Source organism: Mytilus edulis, chromosome 10 (assembly GCF_963676685.1).
Source record: "Mytilus edulis chromosome 10, xbMytEdul2.2, whole genome shotgun sequence".
Lineage (NCBI taxonomy): Eukaryota > Metazoa > Mollusca > Bivalvia > Mytilida > Mytilidae > Mytilus > Mytilus edulis.
This window is the reverse complement of record NC_092353.1, coordinates 48,831,834-48,850,614: the sequence shown is the minus strand read 5'-3', so window position 1 is coordinate 48,850,614 and position 18,781 is coordinate 48,831,834. Positions and strand designations below refer to the sequence as shown.

The following is an 18,781-nucleotide window of genomic DNA, read 5'->3' as shown; positions in this document are numbered from 1 at the left end:
AGAGAGAGAGAGAGAGAGAGAGAGAGAGAGAGAGAGAGAGAGAGAGAGAGAGAGAGAGAGAGAGAGAGAGAAACATTGAAAACATTACCTAGGAAATATAAGATTAACCAGCACGAATCAAACCAAAATTCAGGTGATGATTCGTTTTCTCCTTCTTCTTCCTGCTACCCTAGTAACACCCGTCGTTCTACTATTGTTTAATGCTTTGGTTGAGTAACTAGGCATCTTACAGATATATCCTTCATTGAAGTTTGATACTTGATGAGATTTTTTTAGCAATTTGGTATTTTGTTTTATTTCTTATTTAACAATGAATACTGCCAGACAGACAGACATGTACCCTTTACAATCATTATATGTTTTAAATACAGTTGATCTTTTGCATATATATAGTATCAAAGAAACAAATAAAAACAGAAAAACTTCAGATTAACCAATGTACCATGAAAATGAGGTCATTGTCAGATGATAATTGCCAGACAGACATACACATCTTACAATGATTCCATATGCCAAATATAGTTGACATATTGCTAATAGTATTAGAAAAAAACAGACTAAAAAACAAAAATTTATAAACATTAAGAAATGAACTATAACATTGAGGTCAAGGTCAAATGAAACATGCCAGACTAACATGTACTTCGTAAAATATTTTCATACACCAAATTTAGTTGACCTATTGCATACAGGATTAGACCTAAAACAAAAAAACACAAAAACTTAACTTTAACTACTGAACCATGAAAACAGGGTCAATGTCAGATGACAACTGCCAGATCAACATGGCCACCTTACACTCATTCCAAACACCAAATATAGTAGACCTATTGCATACAGTATTAGCAAAACAGACTAAAACACAAAAGTTTAACTATAACCACTGAACCATGAAAATGAGGTCAATGTCAGATGATACCTACCAGTTGGACATGTACACCTTACAATCATATCATATACCATATAGTAGACCTATTGCTCATAGCATCTGAGATATGGACTTAACCACGTTCACTGATCCATTAAATGAGGTCGAGTTCAAGTGGGGAAACTGGTTGAAGGGAATGGGGACTTTGCAAGGTACGCAAATACTAAGTATATTTATTCTATTACTCATAATAAGAGAGAAATAAAGAATACTAAACATCTTTATTTTCTCAAGTAGTTACTGAACCATGAAATGTGGTAAAGGACAGCGGACAAATGACAGATGGAAACTTCATAACATAAGGCATCTTTATACAAGTATGAAAGTTCCAGTTCTTCTGCTTTCTAAAATATTAAACTTTTAAGAGGTTAGTTAATATGTGATGTTAGTACTTTATTAATCTGTCTTAGAGATTGATATAAAATATGACTAGTGACCTTGTTTATAGAATCCATAACAATTGTCATTTCCGTGTTTTTTTAACTATGTGTATTTCAAATAAAAACTCTACAGCTAATAAATCAATAATTAAAAAAAATATAGTATACCCTTAAACTCTTCAGCTGAGTAGTACACAAAAGGCTAACAAAATGCTCTGAAAATGAAATACTACTTTTTTGCCTATACTGTGACAAAGATATGAATAATTCTTATGATACCTAAACTGGCTTATACAGAAACTACTTGCTATAAGAAATACTTGTCGGTCACCATCTTTTGATGAACAAAATCAATACGGGGTCTGGAGCTGCATTTCGGCATACAATCAAAAGGTAAAATTTATACATTATCAAGCCAAAGACAAAATATATATCATTCCCTTTTATTGAAGCCAGGAAAACGGACAAAAATGTCATTCAACAATACATTTTGTAAAGTTTCAAAAAGAAGGGGCTGTACGGCAGATGTAGGAAAGTTTTTACCCGCTACAACTAAACATTACCAAGCTCACATTTAAATATAACATTATTCCCATCCATACAGAAGCCAAGAAGAACTTTAGGAAAAATTTCCTAGTGCAACGAGTGTTGTAATTTTTAACTATCACCAAGCAGAAAGTAGCTGCACGGCAGATGACCAAATATAAAAACACAAATGACAAAAGTTCCTACCTTAGGTCTTTCGGGCGTGCATACGGAGAGATTCGCAGAACAACGTATGCATTGACAGAGGGAGGAAAGGATGAAATGACGGACAGAATGACGGACGGAATAAAAGACACAGGGACAGACGGAGGCAAGTGGTTACAAGACCTTCTTTCGACGTTGGCGACGCAGATATAAATGGACAATTTCATATCCCCGTCATTATATGCCGGTTTTCTTATTTTGTATTTCTAACAGATAATACATGACAAACTATCTTTATCCGTCCATGTGTTTAAGGTCAAGGTCACAAATATTTACACTTTAAATTTGATATAGTGGTTTCCGATTCATAATCTAGAATTTTTTAAAGAAGATAAATCAAAATAAAACATATGCAGCAATAGATGTTAGGGTGTCTGTTTACATAAAAGAAAAACATGATGGTTTTAAGGATATTCGCTTGTTATGTTTTGGAATATTTGTCAGGTTTTCGGAAACCTCTGGCTTTGTATGCCTTAAAAACATTTACCCATTGACACCCAATTTTCTTTTTACAAATCTTTTGCATGTATAATTATAAGCCATCTGTAAAAGTCTTATACAATCCTTGTTATTTCTAAATAGTTTTTGAGTACTTAAACTTGTCAATGATAAAGCTATGAAAGTCAGTAGAGGACATTTTCCCGCGGAAATTTCAATGGTTAATATCTCGAAAACAAGCACATTGACCTATAATAAATTTTTTTGCACTTTTTAGTCCTTAAATAATCTCCGATCAATATATACTAGTGTTATGAAAAGGTTGTTGATTTGAAACTGAGTAGCGAACCTCCTTAACTAAGTTAAAAAGCTTAATACTTGAATGGCGACATTAGTTTATAGTAGGTTAATTTTTTATAAAACTGAATTATGGATACTACGATACATTTAAAGTTGTTTGAACATTTGGATGTTAGTTTCCGCTGAAAATTATCTAGCTGCCAGAAAAAAACATTTTACATTTGGATATGATCCACTTTTTGAAATAAAACGAACATATCGATTTTAATTACACATTCAATTTATCAATTACATGTCCAAAACCTGGGACAAAGATAGTTTGTAGGTTAATGTAGGTTTCGTCGCATTAAACATGTGCGTATCAATAACATGATAAACGTTTTGTATATAAAACATTGTTGTGTCAGTTATTCTTTGTATTGATGCTATACATATCGGTTTTACGAGCTGTTATAATTTTATGTAAGTATTTGTAAAGAAAACAACAAGAAATGTTTTTCAAAAAATATGTGTGTGTACTGTCATATGCTTTTACTGATATTGTTCACAACCTCTAGTAAAAGCCACGCTTTTCCAAAATCTTGGTCAAGAAATGCCTTAAGATTGATCGATATTTCTTGTAAATTGTGAATGTACGGCGATACGTTAATAATGCAACGTCATTACGAAAAGAAAACAAAAAGCACGACGGACGATGACGACGGACGATGACGACGGACAACGGACGCCAAATAATAAAAAAAGCTCACTTGGCCCATTGAGCCATGTGAGCTAAAAGGAAGTCAGAGGACAATTATTTCTTGACATGCTAAAATAAAAGTGAAGCTTTAGAGAGTTTTTTTTTTTGGTAATGCAATTGATACATGTACATACATAATATGATGCAAAATGATTAGGGACTTTCCGTTTTGAATTTTCCTCGGATTTCATTATTTTTGTGATTTTACTTTTTTACACAGCTATTTCAATTGGTCCAGATTTCAATAGGCACAGGCCTACAACAATTTAGGCCATTGAAGTGAAAATTAAAGTAAGTTATAAGAATCAGAAGACCGTACTGAATATTTCCAAGCACATTTTTTTTCAAAGTGACAGAACTCTGTTAATGAATAACTCTAGCACATCTGTATTAATTTCGTTGAATTGAAGACATTTTTTTATCATAGGAATAAATTTCAACAACGATGATGTATACAGCTGGAACAGTGATATGGTTGTGTTCTGTGATATTAGGAAGTGTTCATTCGCAATCTACCAGTAAGTGAACGCTAAACCTTCATTGAGGAAATGTAAGATTAACTGACTTGATCCTTACACTGTGTAAACAATATATAATGAACCAATAAGTATTAAGATGTGGACTTATTCCTTATTAATAAATTTTGTATTTTCCCTTTTAATTTTTCTAATGTTTTCAGAAATTTCAATTAAAATTATTTGAATAGATACTTATATAACATACAAAAATTGTTAAGATCTGTTAATGTTGTACTGACCAAAATTTGCTAATTATATATTCAACCTGTGTTTCACATTTTACTCAGTTGGTTTCCATTTCTTCCTAATTGGAAACACTGATTAGGGATTATGTATCATACAGGAAAAGAAGGGTCTACAGAAGTTGATGCAATCTAGGTGCTGTGTGCAAATCATTGCACGATTTCAACTTCGCTTCCAAAAATTTTAAAAAGAAAAAAAGGATGATTTATTAATGTCTCTAAATCGAATAAACAGTGTTTTGTAATCATAGAAAATATTTCTAGTACAAGTTTTACATAAGAAGAATTTATGGATTGTTAAAATAACCTTCTTTTCAAATATTTACTGTATTATTGATTTATTTAGGGAAAAGTTTATCATGTATGAAACCTTTTTTCACTGAACCTCTGTAAAAGAGAGGCGAAAGATACTAACGGGACATGCATTCAAATGTAAAAAAAATATACATGACAAACTCTAGCTAACATTTGAAAATTCACAAGTGACGAACACTGAAACTTACAGTATATTAGTAAAACAACTGTTCATACATGAATATATTGTGTACATGTAGATTGTATAATCAGAACTACTTTTTGAATGAATTACAGATTATGTGTAAAACCCCTTCAACAAATTTTAAATATCTTTTGGGTGATGTTCACAACAAAAATTTCTTGTAAATAATGACATATCACCACCGCAAAGGATGGATAATGACATCACAATTCAAGATGCTGTATACAATGTGCCGGTCTTCCTCTGTTCGATGTCCTATAGCACCATGATACATACACCTCGTTGTTATCCATTCGTTTGGTGTGTTTGAGCTTTTTATTTTGCCATTTGATTAGGGACTTTCCGTTTTGAATTTTCCTCGGAGTTCAGTATTTTTGTGGTAGAAAGGTAGAAAATAGCTTTAACTTTCTTGCAGGTTGAATAGGTGGTTTTTTTTTCGTGTTCTACATTCTTTATGTTTAGTGTAATGTTTTGTTATGATATATGTTTTGCAGTAACTATGGACAGTGATGTCTATTGTGGGAAAGCAATTGATCTTTATGATCAGGAATATGTTATAAAGATAAGAAAAGATATGACAACATCAATCCGGCCGAATTACCATTGTGTTATTACGATTCGTTATGGTTACACAGATTCAAATCACGGAATACAGATCACTCAACAGATGATCGATATCAACGATTGTGGAATTAAGCTGAATATTTATGAAGGATCTTCACCAGGTGGAACTGTTTTGGTGGGTACTTTATTTATGGTAGGAAGATTAGAATATATTATTACAAATATTTGAATGCTTATTATCCGTACATATTTTTAAACAAATGTATAATTGCATTTCAAATTTTACGCACCATCAAAGATATATTTTTAAAAGATGTGCAGAATTACTGAGTACTACTTATAAAATCTATATCAATAATACCTATGCAATACACAGAGAGATGTTTCAGAGTGCTTCACTCACAATCATCAATATTCCTTGTAAAAATCACACCAGAACTAAATTCATAACTGTATTACCTTATGTGCATACATAGTTTTATTTTGATTTACTTTCTTTGTTTGATTGCTATTTTATTGATACTAACCCTTATGACGTCACCAAACATTTACGTTGTATTTACAATGATAAAAAAACTGTCTCATGAAAGTACCAAATGTATTGTTCCTGTGACATGGAAATGTCAGAAAAATGTTCCTGCTATTTTGATTGTGTGCAATTGTTGATTCCATAAATTCTTCCAGCCGATTTGATTGTTTTTAATTGACAGACACTAACATAGGTGCTAGATCAGAATTAGGTATATTTGCTTTGGACTCTTATATAAAAACTCAAACACTCATGTACTTTTATAGAACAAACTGTAATTAAAATAATCCCCTGGTTAAAGAATCTCTAAAAACAAACATAAATTTACATTCTGCAGGATTTATTCTAGCTTTCGTATGCAGATATATGTTTTTAAAGATATGAAAATAAACACAGGAAATTAATCTAATATCAATGTACCTTTTACATGTTTTAAACAATCAAAAACGTGTTAAAATGTACTATTAAAAAGTGTGTTTCGGAGGAATATGAAAAAACGACTTTAAATAAACTTTCAAAATTGGATACTTCATCCAAAATTTGTCTCTATGGGAAATTAAAAAACTAATTGTCAATCTGAGGAATATTTAAGTTGCAATAATTTTATACATAGGCAGTTACTCTCGAAAATTTAGACTTAGTGATCATTCCCTAGACATTGAATTGAGAAGATACAGAAACATTCCAAGAGCACAAAGATTATGTAAAAAATGTGGAGTCCTAGATGACGAATTCCATTTATTGTTGTATTGTGACATTAACATATCATAATTTTTTGGCTTATCTAAAAGACTGTGTACCATCATTTCAACATTTTGTCTATCCCTAATTCATGTATTTGATTTTGATGTTATATTTGTTATTCTCGTGGGATTTTGTCTGATGTTTGGTCCGTTTCTGTGTGTGTTACATTGTAGTGTTGTGTCGTTGTTCTCCACTTATATTTATGCGTTTCTCTCAGTTTTAGTTTGTTACCCCGATTTTGTTTTTTGTCCATGGATTTATGAGTTTGAACAGCGGTATACTACTGTTGCTTTTATTGATGCATTTAATAAACTAATACACATTCTAAACCCCATTGTGTTTTATACATAAATTTATAATTGAACTCTTAAAATATGTTCTATTATATTGTATTGTATTTCATCGTTTTGCATTGTATTTAAAATGTATAATTGCTTATTTGTATTGCTTGGCCCTTATGGGTGTAATTGCGTCTGGCGTATATATAAAATTTAGTCCAGGTATCTATGATGAGATTATTTGCAATAAGGATTACGTAACTTCATAATTTTTCTATCCATTTTAATTTCACAAAATGTATTTTTTCATGTCATCGTGTGTTAATTGTACATTGATGTATAATTTCAGAAAAGATTATCCTGTTCAACCAAAAGTACAGGTATTTTATTTTCCGAATATAAAATGGTTACATTTGAGTTGATAATTCCAGTAGCGCTGTACAACCCAAGGAATGACTTCATTATTAAAGTGAAAGCATTTTACAGTAAGTATTTTCTGTTGATAGTGAAATATTGAAACATGCAAGTGGGATTGCCGCGTATCCATCAACTGATTTCATCAGTCCACCTGCAGAGGTAAAGACACAGGACAAGTAAATGAAAATAGCACTTTGTATACATTAGTTAAAATATTATCCAGTGTTTCAAACTTATAAAGGCTTCTATCAACATTATGTACTTAATTATTCATTTTTTATATGATAATGCGGATCTAATCAAGGTGTCCGTGGGGGGTCCTGGTGGTCATAAGAATACAAAGTAAAAATAGAATAAACAGCAACAAAAATGGCTTAGTATCGGAAACATAATATTATAACACACAGTCATGTGTAGGTATAATCAACACTTCCGTTAGATGAATATATTTACCACTCATACACGTTGTGGGAAATTTCGAAACCTTTAAAATATCCAATTTCACTGAATTCAATCAGATCTAAAAAAAAAAAAGTGTTCTGTTTTATTTCTACATCTACATGTACATCGTACGTGGAACTGTCAATTCGGACCAATATTCAACGCTTTCGGTAGGTCAAAAAGAGTATGTTGAAAGGTAAAATCAAAAATATATAAAGCAAGTATATATGTATGATATGACCTTTAAAAAAAGGAGAAACCCGGCTTCCTTGGTAGTACCAGGGAAATAATACCCACTGGCCTACTTTAGTCCATCATTTGACTAACTTTGCAAATGGCGGAATGAACAGAAAATAGAAAGAGAGCTTTGAAAGCTCCCTCTTGAGGGATGTCAAGGAAGGAGTCTAAGTTACTCTTGATGGAAAAGAGTTTCAAAAGGTCACTGTTCTTGGGAAAAAGCTGTATTTGAAGCCATTAATCTAGGTTGAGTATTATCGGAACTTCTTGGTATGTGATGATCTTGATCTTGCTAATATTTGTGTTAGGTAATTGTCACATGGTATATCACAAGATCATTAACCACTTTATTTTAAGGTTAGTGTCACCTTTCTGTCTTTCAACGATTTCCAGTCAAGTTCTCCCAACATGCTAACCACACTACTGTGGTTCAAATAGCTATAAGTGGCGTAACGGACTTTTTTCACATGCTCCTTTTGATAGGGGTTCCATACTTTTGCAAAGTAGCGTAATTGGAATCTGACCAATGCAACATAGGTGTTTGTCTTTGTTTCACTATCAAACGTTCTTAAATTGCGTTTTAGAACTCCTAACATACTTTTTCCTTTTTTTTCGGTCACTTTATCGATTTCTGGTTTCCAGGACAGGTTTGATTTGGTGTCAACCCTAAGTTATTTTGTACTTCTTTATCTTTCCAGCACTTGTCTCTTTTATTTATGAGCATGATCTTGTAGTAGTTTGTACAGTGCACTTCTGTGGGTAAAAGTCCATACCTTAGGATGTTTGTGCTGTTTCTTAATTATTATTTATAACTGTTGGTTTTGATTGTTATTGTCTTTTAAAGATTTTCATGTAGTATGCTAGTATCAACAGGAGATGTTTTCTTTATATGCTATGCGATCGTTTTATTAGGTAGATCGTTAATAGATAGAAGGGGTAGTAAAGGTCCGAGTACAGTCCCTTGGGAGACTACACTGAACACATGAACTTTCTCTGAAGATTCTCCCTCAATGATGGCTTGTTAAATACAATAAGCTAGGAATGATTGAATCAACTTGAATGTTTGTCTTGTATTTCCGTAAGGATGTACTGAAATTCAGAAAATATTTCGAGGGTTTGATGAATGCAAATAGTGCTATGATAAAAACTCGCATTCTATATATATATATATATATAAATATATCTGTATGCAGAATTTCCTTAAATCTAATCTCGTATGTTTGTCCTTTTTTTTAAATCGCAATAATAAAAGCGTGAAATTCCTGCATTTACAGTAGTTTGCTTAGCAGGCGTCTATGTAGTAGCATAAACAAAATTACGGTAACCCCATTTTTATTTTGAGATCCTGACGAGCTATATTCTCATGATTTATTTTAAAATTCTATATAAAAAAGAAGATAGGGTATAATTGCCAATGAGACAGCTCTCCACAAGAGACAAAAGAACACAGTAATTAACAACTATAGGTCACCGTACGGCCTTCAACAATGAACAAAACCCATACCGCATAGTCAACCATAAAAGGCCCCGAAATGACAATGTAAAACAATTCAATAGAGAAAAATAACTAACAAAGAGAATGAGGCAGGGTTAAACATGTTAGCAGGATCCAAACCCTCCCCTAGCCTTGGACATGGGTGTAACAGTACAACATAAGAACGAACTATAAACATCAGTTGAAAAGGCTTAACTTATCAGATGGATAAACATACAAATATACAAGTGGACATGGCCGGTGTCATATGGTATTTTAAACCCCATGGTAAATTGACCCCGGGGTCTAAATACCGCTATGGTAAATTGACCCCCCCCCCCCCATGGTAAATTGAACCCCCCTGTATGAAAAATTGAACCCCCATAGTAAATTGAACCCCCCTGTTTTTTCATCCTAGATGATTATTAGAACATTTTACATTATTCTAAAGCTTAACATAGATTAAGAAATCATTCATACAAGGAGGGGAATAACCATTTTCCATGCTTAGTTAAAAGAAAAATCTTTGCTTGGTATAAGTGCTCTGAAGTCTTTACCAACAAAATGTCATTCAAAATACTTATTGACACATTATAACTAGACCATATGTAGCTTTAATGCTATTATTATTTGTAATTATAACAAATGTATATATAGTTATATGTATAAAGGGTAGTTTTGATTTTCCATGGTAAAAAAGGGGAAGGGGGTCAAAATACCATGGCAAAGTAAAATTTTAAAAATATTTTCCAGCAAGTAAAATACATACAAACTACTTATTGGTATATTCTAACTACATAAAGAAGTAACAATTGCCAGATTTTTTTTAATTAAAGGTCTAGAGTATGGGGGTTCAATATACCGCAGAAGGGTCAAAATAGCATGGCAAAGTAATTTTCAAAATAACTTTTCCAGCAAGTTTAATACATCCAAACTACGTATTGGTGTATTCTAACTACATAAAAGAGTTAGAATTGCCAGAATTTCTGAAATTAAAGGCCTAGAGTAGGGGGTTCAATATACTGCAAAGGGGGGGGGGGGGGGCTCAAAACACCATGGCAAAGTAAAATTTTCAAATTCACTTTTCCATCAAGTTTAATACATGCAAACTACGTATTGGTGTATTCTAACTACATAAAAGAGTTAGAATTGCCAGATTTTTTTTAAATTAAAGGTCAAGAGTAGGGGGTTCAACATACCGCAGAACGGTCAAAATACCATGGCAAAGTAAAATTTTCAAAATAACTTTTCCAGCAAGTTTAATACATACAAACTACTTGTTGGTGTATTCTAACTACATAAAAGAGTTGAAATTGCCAGATTTTTTTAATTAAAGGTCTAGAGTAGGGGGTTCAATATACCGCAGGGGATCAAAATACCATGGCAAAGTAAAATTTTCAAAATAAATTTTCTAGCAAGTTTTATACATACAAACTACTTTGCCAGGGTATTTTGACCCCCCCCCCCCCCCCCCCCTTGCGTTATATTGAACCCCCTACTATAGACCTTGAATTTCAAAATTTCTAGCTATTCTTACTCCTTTACATAGTAATAGTACTCCAATGAGTAGTTTGTATGTATTTAACATGATGGAAAAGACATTTTGAAAATTTTACTTTGCAATGGTATTTTGACCCCCCTGTGGTATATTGAACCCCTTACTATAGACCTTGAATTTCAAAATTTCTAGCTATTCTTACTCCTTTACATAGTAATAGTACTCCAATGAGTAGTTTGTATGTATTTAACATGATGGAAAAGACATTTTGAAAATTTTACTTTGCAATGGTATTTTGACCCCCCTGTGGTATATTGAACCCCTTACTATAGACCTTGAATTTCAAAAATTTAGCTATTCTAACTCCTAAACATAGTAATAGTACTCCAATAAGTAGTTTGTATGTTTTTAACATGATGTAAAAGATATTTTGAAAATTTTACTTTGCCATGGTATTTTGACCCCCCCCCCCTGCGGTATATTGAACCCCTTACTATAGACCTTGAATTTCTATTAAACATAATAATAGTACATGTACTCCAATTAGTAGTTTGTATGTATTTAACATGTTGTAAAAGATATTTTGAAAATTTTACTTTGCCATGTTATTTTAACCCCCCCCCCCTGCAGTATATTGAACCCCCTACTAAAGACCTTGAATTTCAAAAAAGCTATTCTACCCCCTTTACATAGTAATAACACTGTAATAAGTTGTTTGTATGTATTTAACATGATGGAAAAGATATTTTGACAATTTTACTTTGCCATGGTATTTTGACCCCCCTGCGGTATATTAAACCCCCTACTAAAAACCTCAAATTAAAAAAAATGATAGCCAACTAATTTAAAATTAGATAATCTGCAATACTATTTATCTAAAACAGGGGGGGGGTCAATATACCGCAGGGGGGGTTTTAAAATACCATATGTGAAAATGACCCCGGGGTCAAAATACCATGCGGTATAATGACCTCGGGGTCATTTTACCGCATGGTAATTTGACCCCAGGTTCACTTTTCAGGGCGTTCAAAATACCATATGACACCGGTTACTTGTACTTCCGATTCACAACAACAGAAAGTCACTAAGTACAGATCAGAGAGAACTTACAGTTACTGATAGCTAGTCCAAAGCCAGTAACAACTTATAAAAAAAATTATGCCTCTGAGACTTAATAGTTTAGTTTACCTTCTAATAACATTCACATTATGATGGCACTTTTTTTAGAAGACAGTTTTTGGATGTTCATGTTTAAATAACAATCACTAAGTTATTTAAAAAAATATCAAGACAAGTGAGGCACTATAATAATGAAGGATTAGCAACCCAAACACAGTAAATGCACCTACATGTTTCTAATTGGCCATATCTGAAAGACGACAGAAAACAATTACAACATTTGTATTCTTAAATTAGCGTTGTCAGTTTATCAAAAAATAATAAATCACTTAATAAGATATATTAATATTAAATATATATATATAAATATATATACTTATCATAGGTTTGAACGTAGTTTTCAATTTAGACTTGTATATATATATATATATATGAGGTGCAAAAATTTTGTTGTACACCAGATCCGGATTTCGACAATAAATGTCTCTTCAGTGATGTTAGGAATTGAAACGGTATTTGGAAGGCCATATAATGTATCTCAATTTAGGATAGACGTTTGAATTTAAAGAGTCAAAGTAGGATGAACGGATCATATAAACTGGAGGGAAAATATGATACAAGCCCAAACGAAAAAATATAAACAAGTCTAAATTGAAAACTACGTTCAAACCTATGATTGCGTTGGATAAAAACCGCAATTTTTATACGTGTGCAAGTAAAATCAATTTCGTTGTAGAAGGGTCTAAATACAGCACAAACAACATTTTCCAAAAGACCAAAAAAGTGAAAAGTACATTTTAACAAAACGCATTTGACTAACAGGTCGAACAACTGATATTCTTAAACCCTGCTGACTGCCATTGGCGATTGCCAAATAAATTGATCACAAGATGTAACAAAATGGATTTTGAAATGAATTTTATACTAAACAGAAAAACAATAATTTTGCAGAAAAGATGTTATACCACAAACATGAGGTGCAAAAACTTTAGGCCATATAATTTATCTCAATTTAGGATAGACTCCTTGAGTTTAAAGAGTCAAAGTAGGATGAACGGATCATATAAACTGGAGGGAAAATATGATACAAACCCAAACGAAAACATATATTTAAATCAGCTCGCCATACATCAAATTTAGTTAAAATATATTCAATTTTGAAACAAAAATTGTTTGTGCAGCGTTCGTATAATCTTTATTAAAAATGCACCACTTGGGTTAGTCGATTGTCCTCAAACGTTCATATAAAAATAACCGTTCGAGTTAAGTTGTGATTTCCAATGAGACAACATTAGTCACTCAACATTTCTCATAATTTGTGTCAGTCTTTACAGAACACTCGTTAAATCTGAATATTGGAAAAAGAGGTAACACAAATGGATAATGCAACACGTAAATTCCAGAATGGATGTAATTGTGGCATCATATCACCAAGTTATGTGTATTATTTGTAGATAAACTCATCAATGATACCAGGATTGCATTAAGAATATCCTCTTTTTTACAATTATTGTGTATGAGTTATTTATTCTCCCTAACAGACTATTCATATTCCCCATTTCCATTCTCAATTTTATATGACCAAATAGGCATACTTATATATGTCTGCTAGCATATCAAATCAGATCTTTTTAAAGATAAGTTTGTCTTTTATGATCATTCAAACTATAGACATCCGTTTGAAACATGTTTGGTATTACCCTTCCTAAACCGATATCATTAATAAAAGGAGTATGTAAGAATACGAACAAATCATATTGTGTTGTTTTTTTCCAGAATATCCATGGACCTTAAATGATTCCGTAGCTGAACAAAAACCGAACATGGATAATTTAAACAAAACTGATGACGTAAGCACACGTGTTGGTAAACTACAGCAACAGATTGTTAGTAACAGTGCTAGAGGTTTGTGACTTTAAGTAGTGTTACTCCCTTTATTCAAACTCCGTACAGTGATCGTTTCCGTTCCGGTACTATTTTCCCTTACTCCATCAATTAGTGTAGAGTAGTTTGCGGATTGGAGCTGAACTGCCGGGGAGTTTGCCCTTTATTATGTCATACAAACTTATGAATATAGGAATCGAGTACAATTTCAAAAACTCACTTTGTACTGTACAAGAATAACTTAAGGATAAAACTATGTGACTTCCGCTTTCGAAACCTCAGTTATTCATATTTTTCATTTCAACTGATAAGCGATTTGATTAACATTATTTACTGTTAAGCTCTTAAATTTTTTTTTTTAAATAAACACAAGATGGCTAGTTCCCTTTATGTTTGTTGTTTCAACTGTCCATAAATTGGCATCCAACAAATATATCGTCGCTGGGCTTCTAAAATGTCGTATACGACTTTTTTGGCTAAAAATACTTTTTGACACCAATGGTCTGGGCGGGAGGAAATCTTTGTTATCACAAAATAGCATACAGTTAGACCAATCAAAATGTGTGAAATAAGACATATTACAAAATTGCCAATGTCAGTTGTTTGTAAAGTTTGCTTCCAAAATGTTGTATGAAAACTTGAAAATCGTTGTAGGATGGCTTTGGGAAAAAAATAATTGTACATTTCTTTATTTCTGTGAAAATAATTTAAGTTCTTGGATAATCCAGAAATGTCAACGTTTTTATTTCACTGCTATTTACAAAAAATTTCAAGTTCACATACGACATTTTGGAAGCATACATTTTGCCAAAATTTTCAAAGCCTGTTTGTGAGAAAAAAAATTCTTGAAAAATTTGTAATTTACAACATTTTAGAAGCCCAGTGACGATATTTAGTCCAAAAAAATCATGAGCTCTTGGATTGACGTTTCTAAATTAATCGTGCAAAGTATAATTGTGTAATCTTTTTTTTCAAAAGACTTTAGATTCTTATGTTATTCAAAATGTTAATTAGAATCATATGAAGTGACAGGTGAAAAATAATGTTTATCCAATTATTGAACCAATGCATGTATATATCATAAACTTATTCTTTTGTGAACGATTTTATAATTTTTTACGCAAACATATCGTATTATCGTCAATTTTTCTTCTTCTTCTCTCTGTCTGTTATGATAAAAAAAAAATATGGCAGCTAATTAATTGTCGTGTTTCAAAGCCGTAGTTTACCGATTGTCACCTTATAGTAAACAATCAACAAAAAAGAATGGTTATTGAGCACGTGTATAACAAGTTCAATCAAATAACAGTTTATTTTAAACACATATTCATGCGTATTGTGATTTCCGGATTTTTTACGAGACGGTTACGCTAAAGTCACTTGCATACTGAAAATATGTTGGCGAATTGCTTCCTGGAAGCAAGCAATTGAAAATAATAAAATTCTTCTAAATGTGGACAAATTAAAAAAAAATCTTCAGACAAAAGTATATGCACATAAGTTTTATAATGAACACTGTCCATTTAGTTAGAAAAAACATATGCATCATTTTTTTTTATTTGAGGTTTCATATGACTTTAAATAGATATAATCATAACATGCTTGATTTATTAGTGCAAACGTTTACAAAAGTCATTTCCAGTAAGATAATGACCGATTATAGATTATACAGTTCAAATTTACTTTAAACTGGTTTCATTTATTTTTCAGTGGCTATGACAGCATGTCTTGTTTCTAGTCTTTTCTTATCCAGTGGTTCTGTTGTGAAATTTGATGATATCAAAACACATACAGGCATTTCTAATTTATCCTCTTTCCGAGAAAGTGGCAAGTTTACAAGTGAGAGCGAGGGGCTCTATCTAGTTACTTCCTGGATTATGTCGAATACAAATGCAGCCCAGTTTGCAATATACTGTAACGGCGATAGTTTGGCAAGTGCATATGTTATGTATGGTGGTGATGCCGGAACAAGTATTGGAACAGCCACAGCTGTTGTTGCCGTTGAGTTAAAAGTAGGCGATACTGTATGGGTACAAACCAAAACACGCATGCAAGTAGGTAGAGACGGGTCGTGTTTTACAATTGCAAAACTGAAGTAAAATACCAGATTAGTGTTAACCGCTTCGTCAAAAAATTATACAGACTGTTTAAGGTTTTTTTTTCTTAAAAAGACTTTAATGTGCTTGTTAATTTATTAAGAAATGTTGTAGTTTCAAATAATTTTTAACAAAAATTTTCTTTTCTTTTTTGATTAATGTACACATTGTATATATTTTATCAAAAAAAGTTATTCTACTTTATGACAATAAAAAGTCATAATCTATACATTATTTAAATATTTCTGTATGTGAATAAACTCATCATAGATTCCAGGACTAAATTTAGTATGTACGCCAGACGCGCATTTCGTCTACAAAAGACTCATCAGTGACGTTCGAATCCAAAACAGTTAAAAAAAAAAAAAGGCCAAATTAGTGTATCTGAATGACAAACAATGACAAATTGTAAACATTGAACATCTTTGTTTTGGTTATCACCACCTCTCTGGCTTGAGGTAAGTGTGTCATTGCTTATTTCTTGGAAAACAATTTTTAATCGTTTCAAGGATACATCTCCGTTCAGATAGAATTGGACATTATTGTACATTAGATTCATAATGTTCCCTCTTAGGTTTTATCCCTGAAAAAGTTGTGTCATGCATGCTTAAATTTAAAGGAGGAAAACGTAATGTTCTGAATATTTTTCACCGGTCAATAAGCTATAAGTTACGGTATCCCGACGTCTCAGTTGATAATCAAACTGGTAACACAATGAACGCTAAACCCTTAATGTAGTAAAGAATTATAAATATATAAAAAGGAAATGTAGTATGATTGCCAATGAGACAACTCTACACAAGAGACCAAAATGACACAGAAATTAACAACTATAGGTCACCATAACGCCCTTCAACAATGAACATAGCCCATACCGCATAGTCAGATATAACAAGCCCCGACATGACAATGTAAAACAATTCAAACGAGAAAACTAACGGCCTAATTTATATAAAGTATGGTGTGATAGCCAATATGCAGATGATAGTTAAAATATCGTTGACGATGACAATCAGTCGCAATTACCTGCACTGCCTTCTGGTGATGGTGGTCAATATAGAACCACGTAAAAGAACATAGAACAGAACTCCGATAAATATCCGCGAGTTAGAAAAAGCACATAAACAAGAAAAATAAATTTATACAAATTTATCAAATGAAAAAAGAACTAAACAAAAATTCTAAAGACTATGACCATGTTAAGCGCAGTTATCGAAATATAAAAGAATTAAGCGTCTTACCTGATAATCACATTTTTAAACACAATTTCCACAGTTGGACAAACCTAAACAGTATTGGTCTTATGAACAAAAGATTTCGAATGGAAAGCTATGTAGACACAGAAGTTTATCAGCACAGGTCGATATTTTTCATTGATTTGGTAATGCTACAAGACATATTTTCCCTCCATATTCAATGTTTCAATTTCTACAGTGTATTTTTTCAACATGGGCCTGTCACATCAAATCAATATTTTCAAACAAAAATATGAACCCAACAATTTTTCACCCAGATACATACTAAAATAATCCGAACCAAGTTATGATTTGGGACTGCACAGAATTCGAAATAGATGAGCCTAGTGAATAAGATCAAATTCAGGCAAAGGTATAAGTTTCTGGCTGTTGTCAAGTTATTAAACATGTCATTTTTTTTAAATTAAAATGTATTAACCCATAGGGTCTTTGCATCGGAAATACACATAATTATTCCAAAATCAGTAGTGTAACACTATATACAGTGATTATAATATAACTTTACAGTTCAATATAATGTTCATATACAAATGGACAGTAATTTTAAAATAACAAATGTCTCTGGTTTAACTCAACGAAAAATCTATTGTTATTCTAGAAAGTGATTATGTGCGTACATATTTTTGCTGAAGGGAAGCTCATACTTTTGACAGATGGTCATCGTGTATAGTGGTCAGTTAATTTGCTTTTAAAGTTCTGTATTAAATCAAGTTTGACCACTGTTTGTGACATATGTATATACCGCTTTTGGCTTTCTAGAAGTAAGTATCCTCAAAGATTAAATCAAACAACATGCTTTCTAAATTAAAGTCACGTTTGTGGAACAGCTTACCCTTCCGGAGCACCTGAGATCACCCCTAGTTTTTGATGGGGTTCATGTTGCTTATTCTCTAGTTGTCTATGTTGTGTCATGTGTCCTATTGTTTGTCTGTTTGTCTTTTTTCATTTTTAACCATAACGTTGTCAGTTTATTTTCGATTAATGAGTTTGAATGTCGCTCTGGTATCTTTTGTCCCCTTTTAAAGAGATATCTCGGACGGACTGTTCAGATTATAATTTGGTCAGCTTGTTCAGCCATTGATTATCTTGTACCTGTGCATTTGGTTTATTGTTGATGTTCTGTCTTACTAGACGTATCTAAAGTCTTGTAGTATGTCTGCATGATACGAGCATGTTCTTCTCGTATAATTTATGATAGCACGATACTAAACCCCCAAAGGGAGGGATTGTTCTTGATTTCAGATGATGAACTCATAATCTTTGGATCCGTTTGATTTAGGTCTGCATTCACTGCAGTAACTGCAAACTTTTCTGAAAAGTTCATCCAAAAATACCAAGACCAGTTAGTAAACATTCCAAATTAACATCACAAATAATACACGATGGTCTTGATGTTTAGATTCTAGGTACTGACGTTGTTTATCATCTTAATAACGTGTTATAGCATTCT

At 32.2% G+C, this 18,781-nt stretch overlaps 1 protein-coding gene across 2 annotated transcripts; it reads left to right on the top strand.

Annotated features, from left to right (window-relative positions):
• The first annotated feature begins 3,101 nt into the window (after positions 1-3,101).
• On the top strand, positions 3,102-16,347 carry LOC139491376 (uncharacterized). 2 transcript variants are annotated; one of them, XM_071279025.1, is made up of 6 exons: positions 3,102-3,258; positions 3,963-4,053; positions 5,289-5,533; positions 7,259-7,394; positions 13,872-14,000; positions 15,690-16,347. In XM_071279025.1, the coding sequence occupies exons 2-6, from the start codon at positions 3,981-3,983 to the stop codon at positions 16,076-16,078; spliced, it is 972 nt and encodes a 323-aa protein (XP_071135126.1). In that variant the 5' UTR covers positions 3,102-3,258; positions 3,963-3,980; the 3' UTR covers positions 16,079-16,347. The 2 variants fall into 2 exon arrangements, with proteins under 2 accessions (XP_071135126.1, XP_071135127.1); XM_071279026.1 differs by lacking the exon at positions 3,102-3,258 and adding an exon at positions 3,730-3,826.
• The last annotated feature ends 2,434 nt before the right edge of the window (positions 16,348-18,781 follow it).

Excerpts from the sequence above, each read along its gene's own strand:
- LOC139491376 (XM_071279025.1), top strand. The coding sequence starts at position 3,981 with ATGATGTATACAGCTGGAACAGTGATATGGTTGTGTTCTGTGATATTA. Across the intron at positions 7,395-13,871 it reads TAAAGTGAAAGCATTTTACA|AATATCCATGGACCTTAAAT; the intron begins GTAAGTATTTTC and ends GTTTTTTTCCAG. Across the intron at positions 14,001-15,689 it reads TGTTAGTAACAGTGCTAGAG|TGGCTATGACAGCATGTCTT; the intron begins GTTTGTGACTTT and ends TTTATTTTTCAG.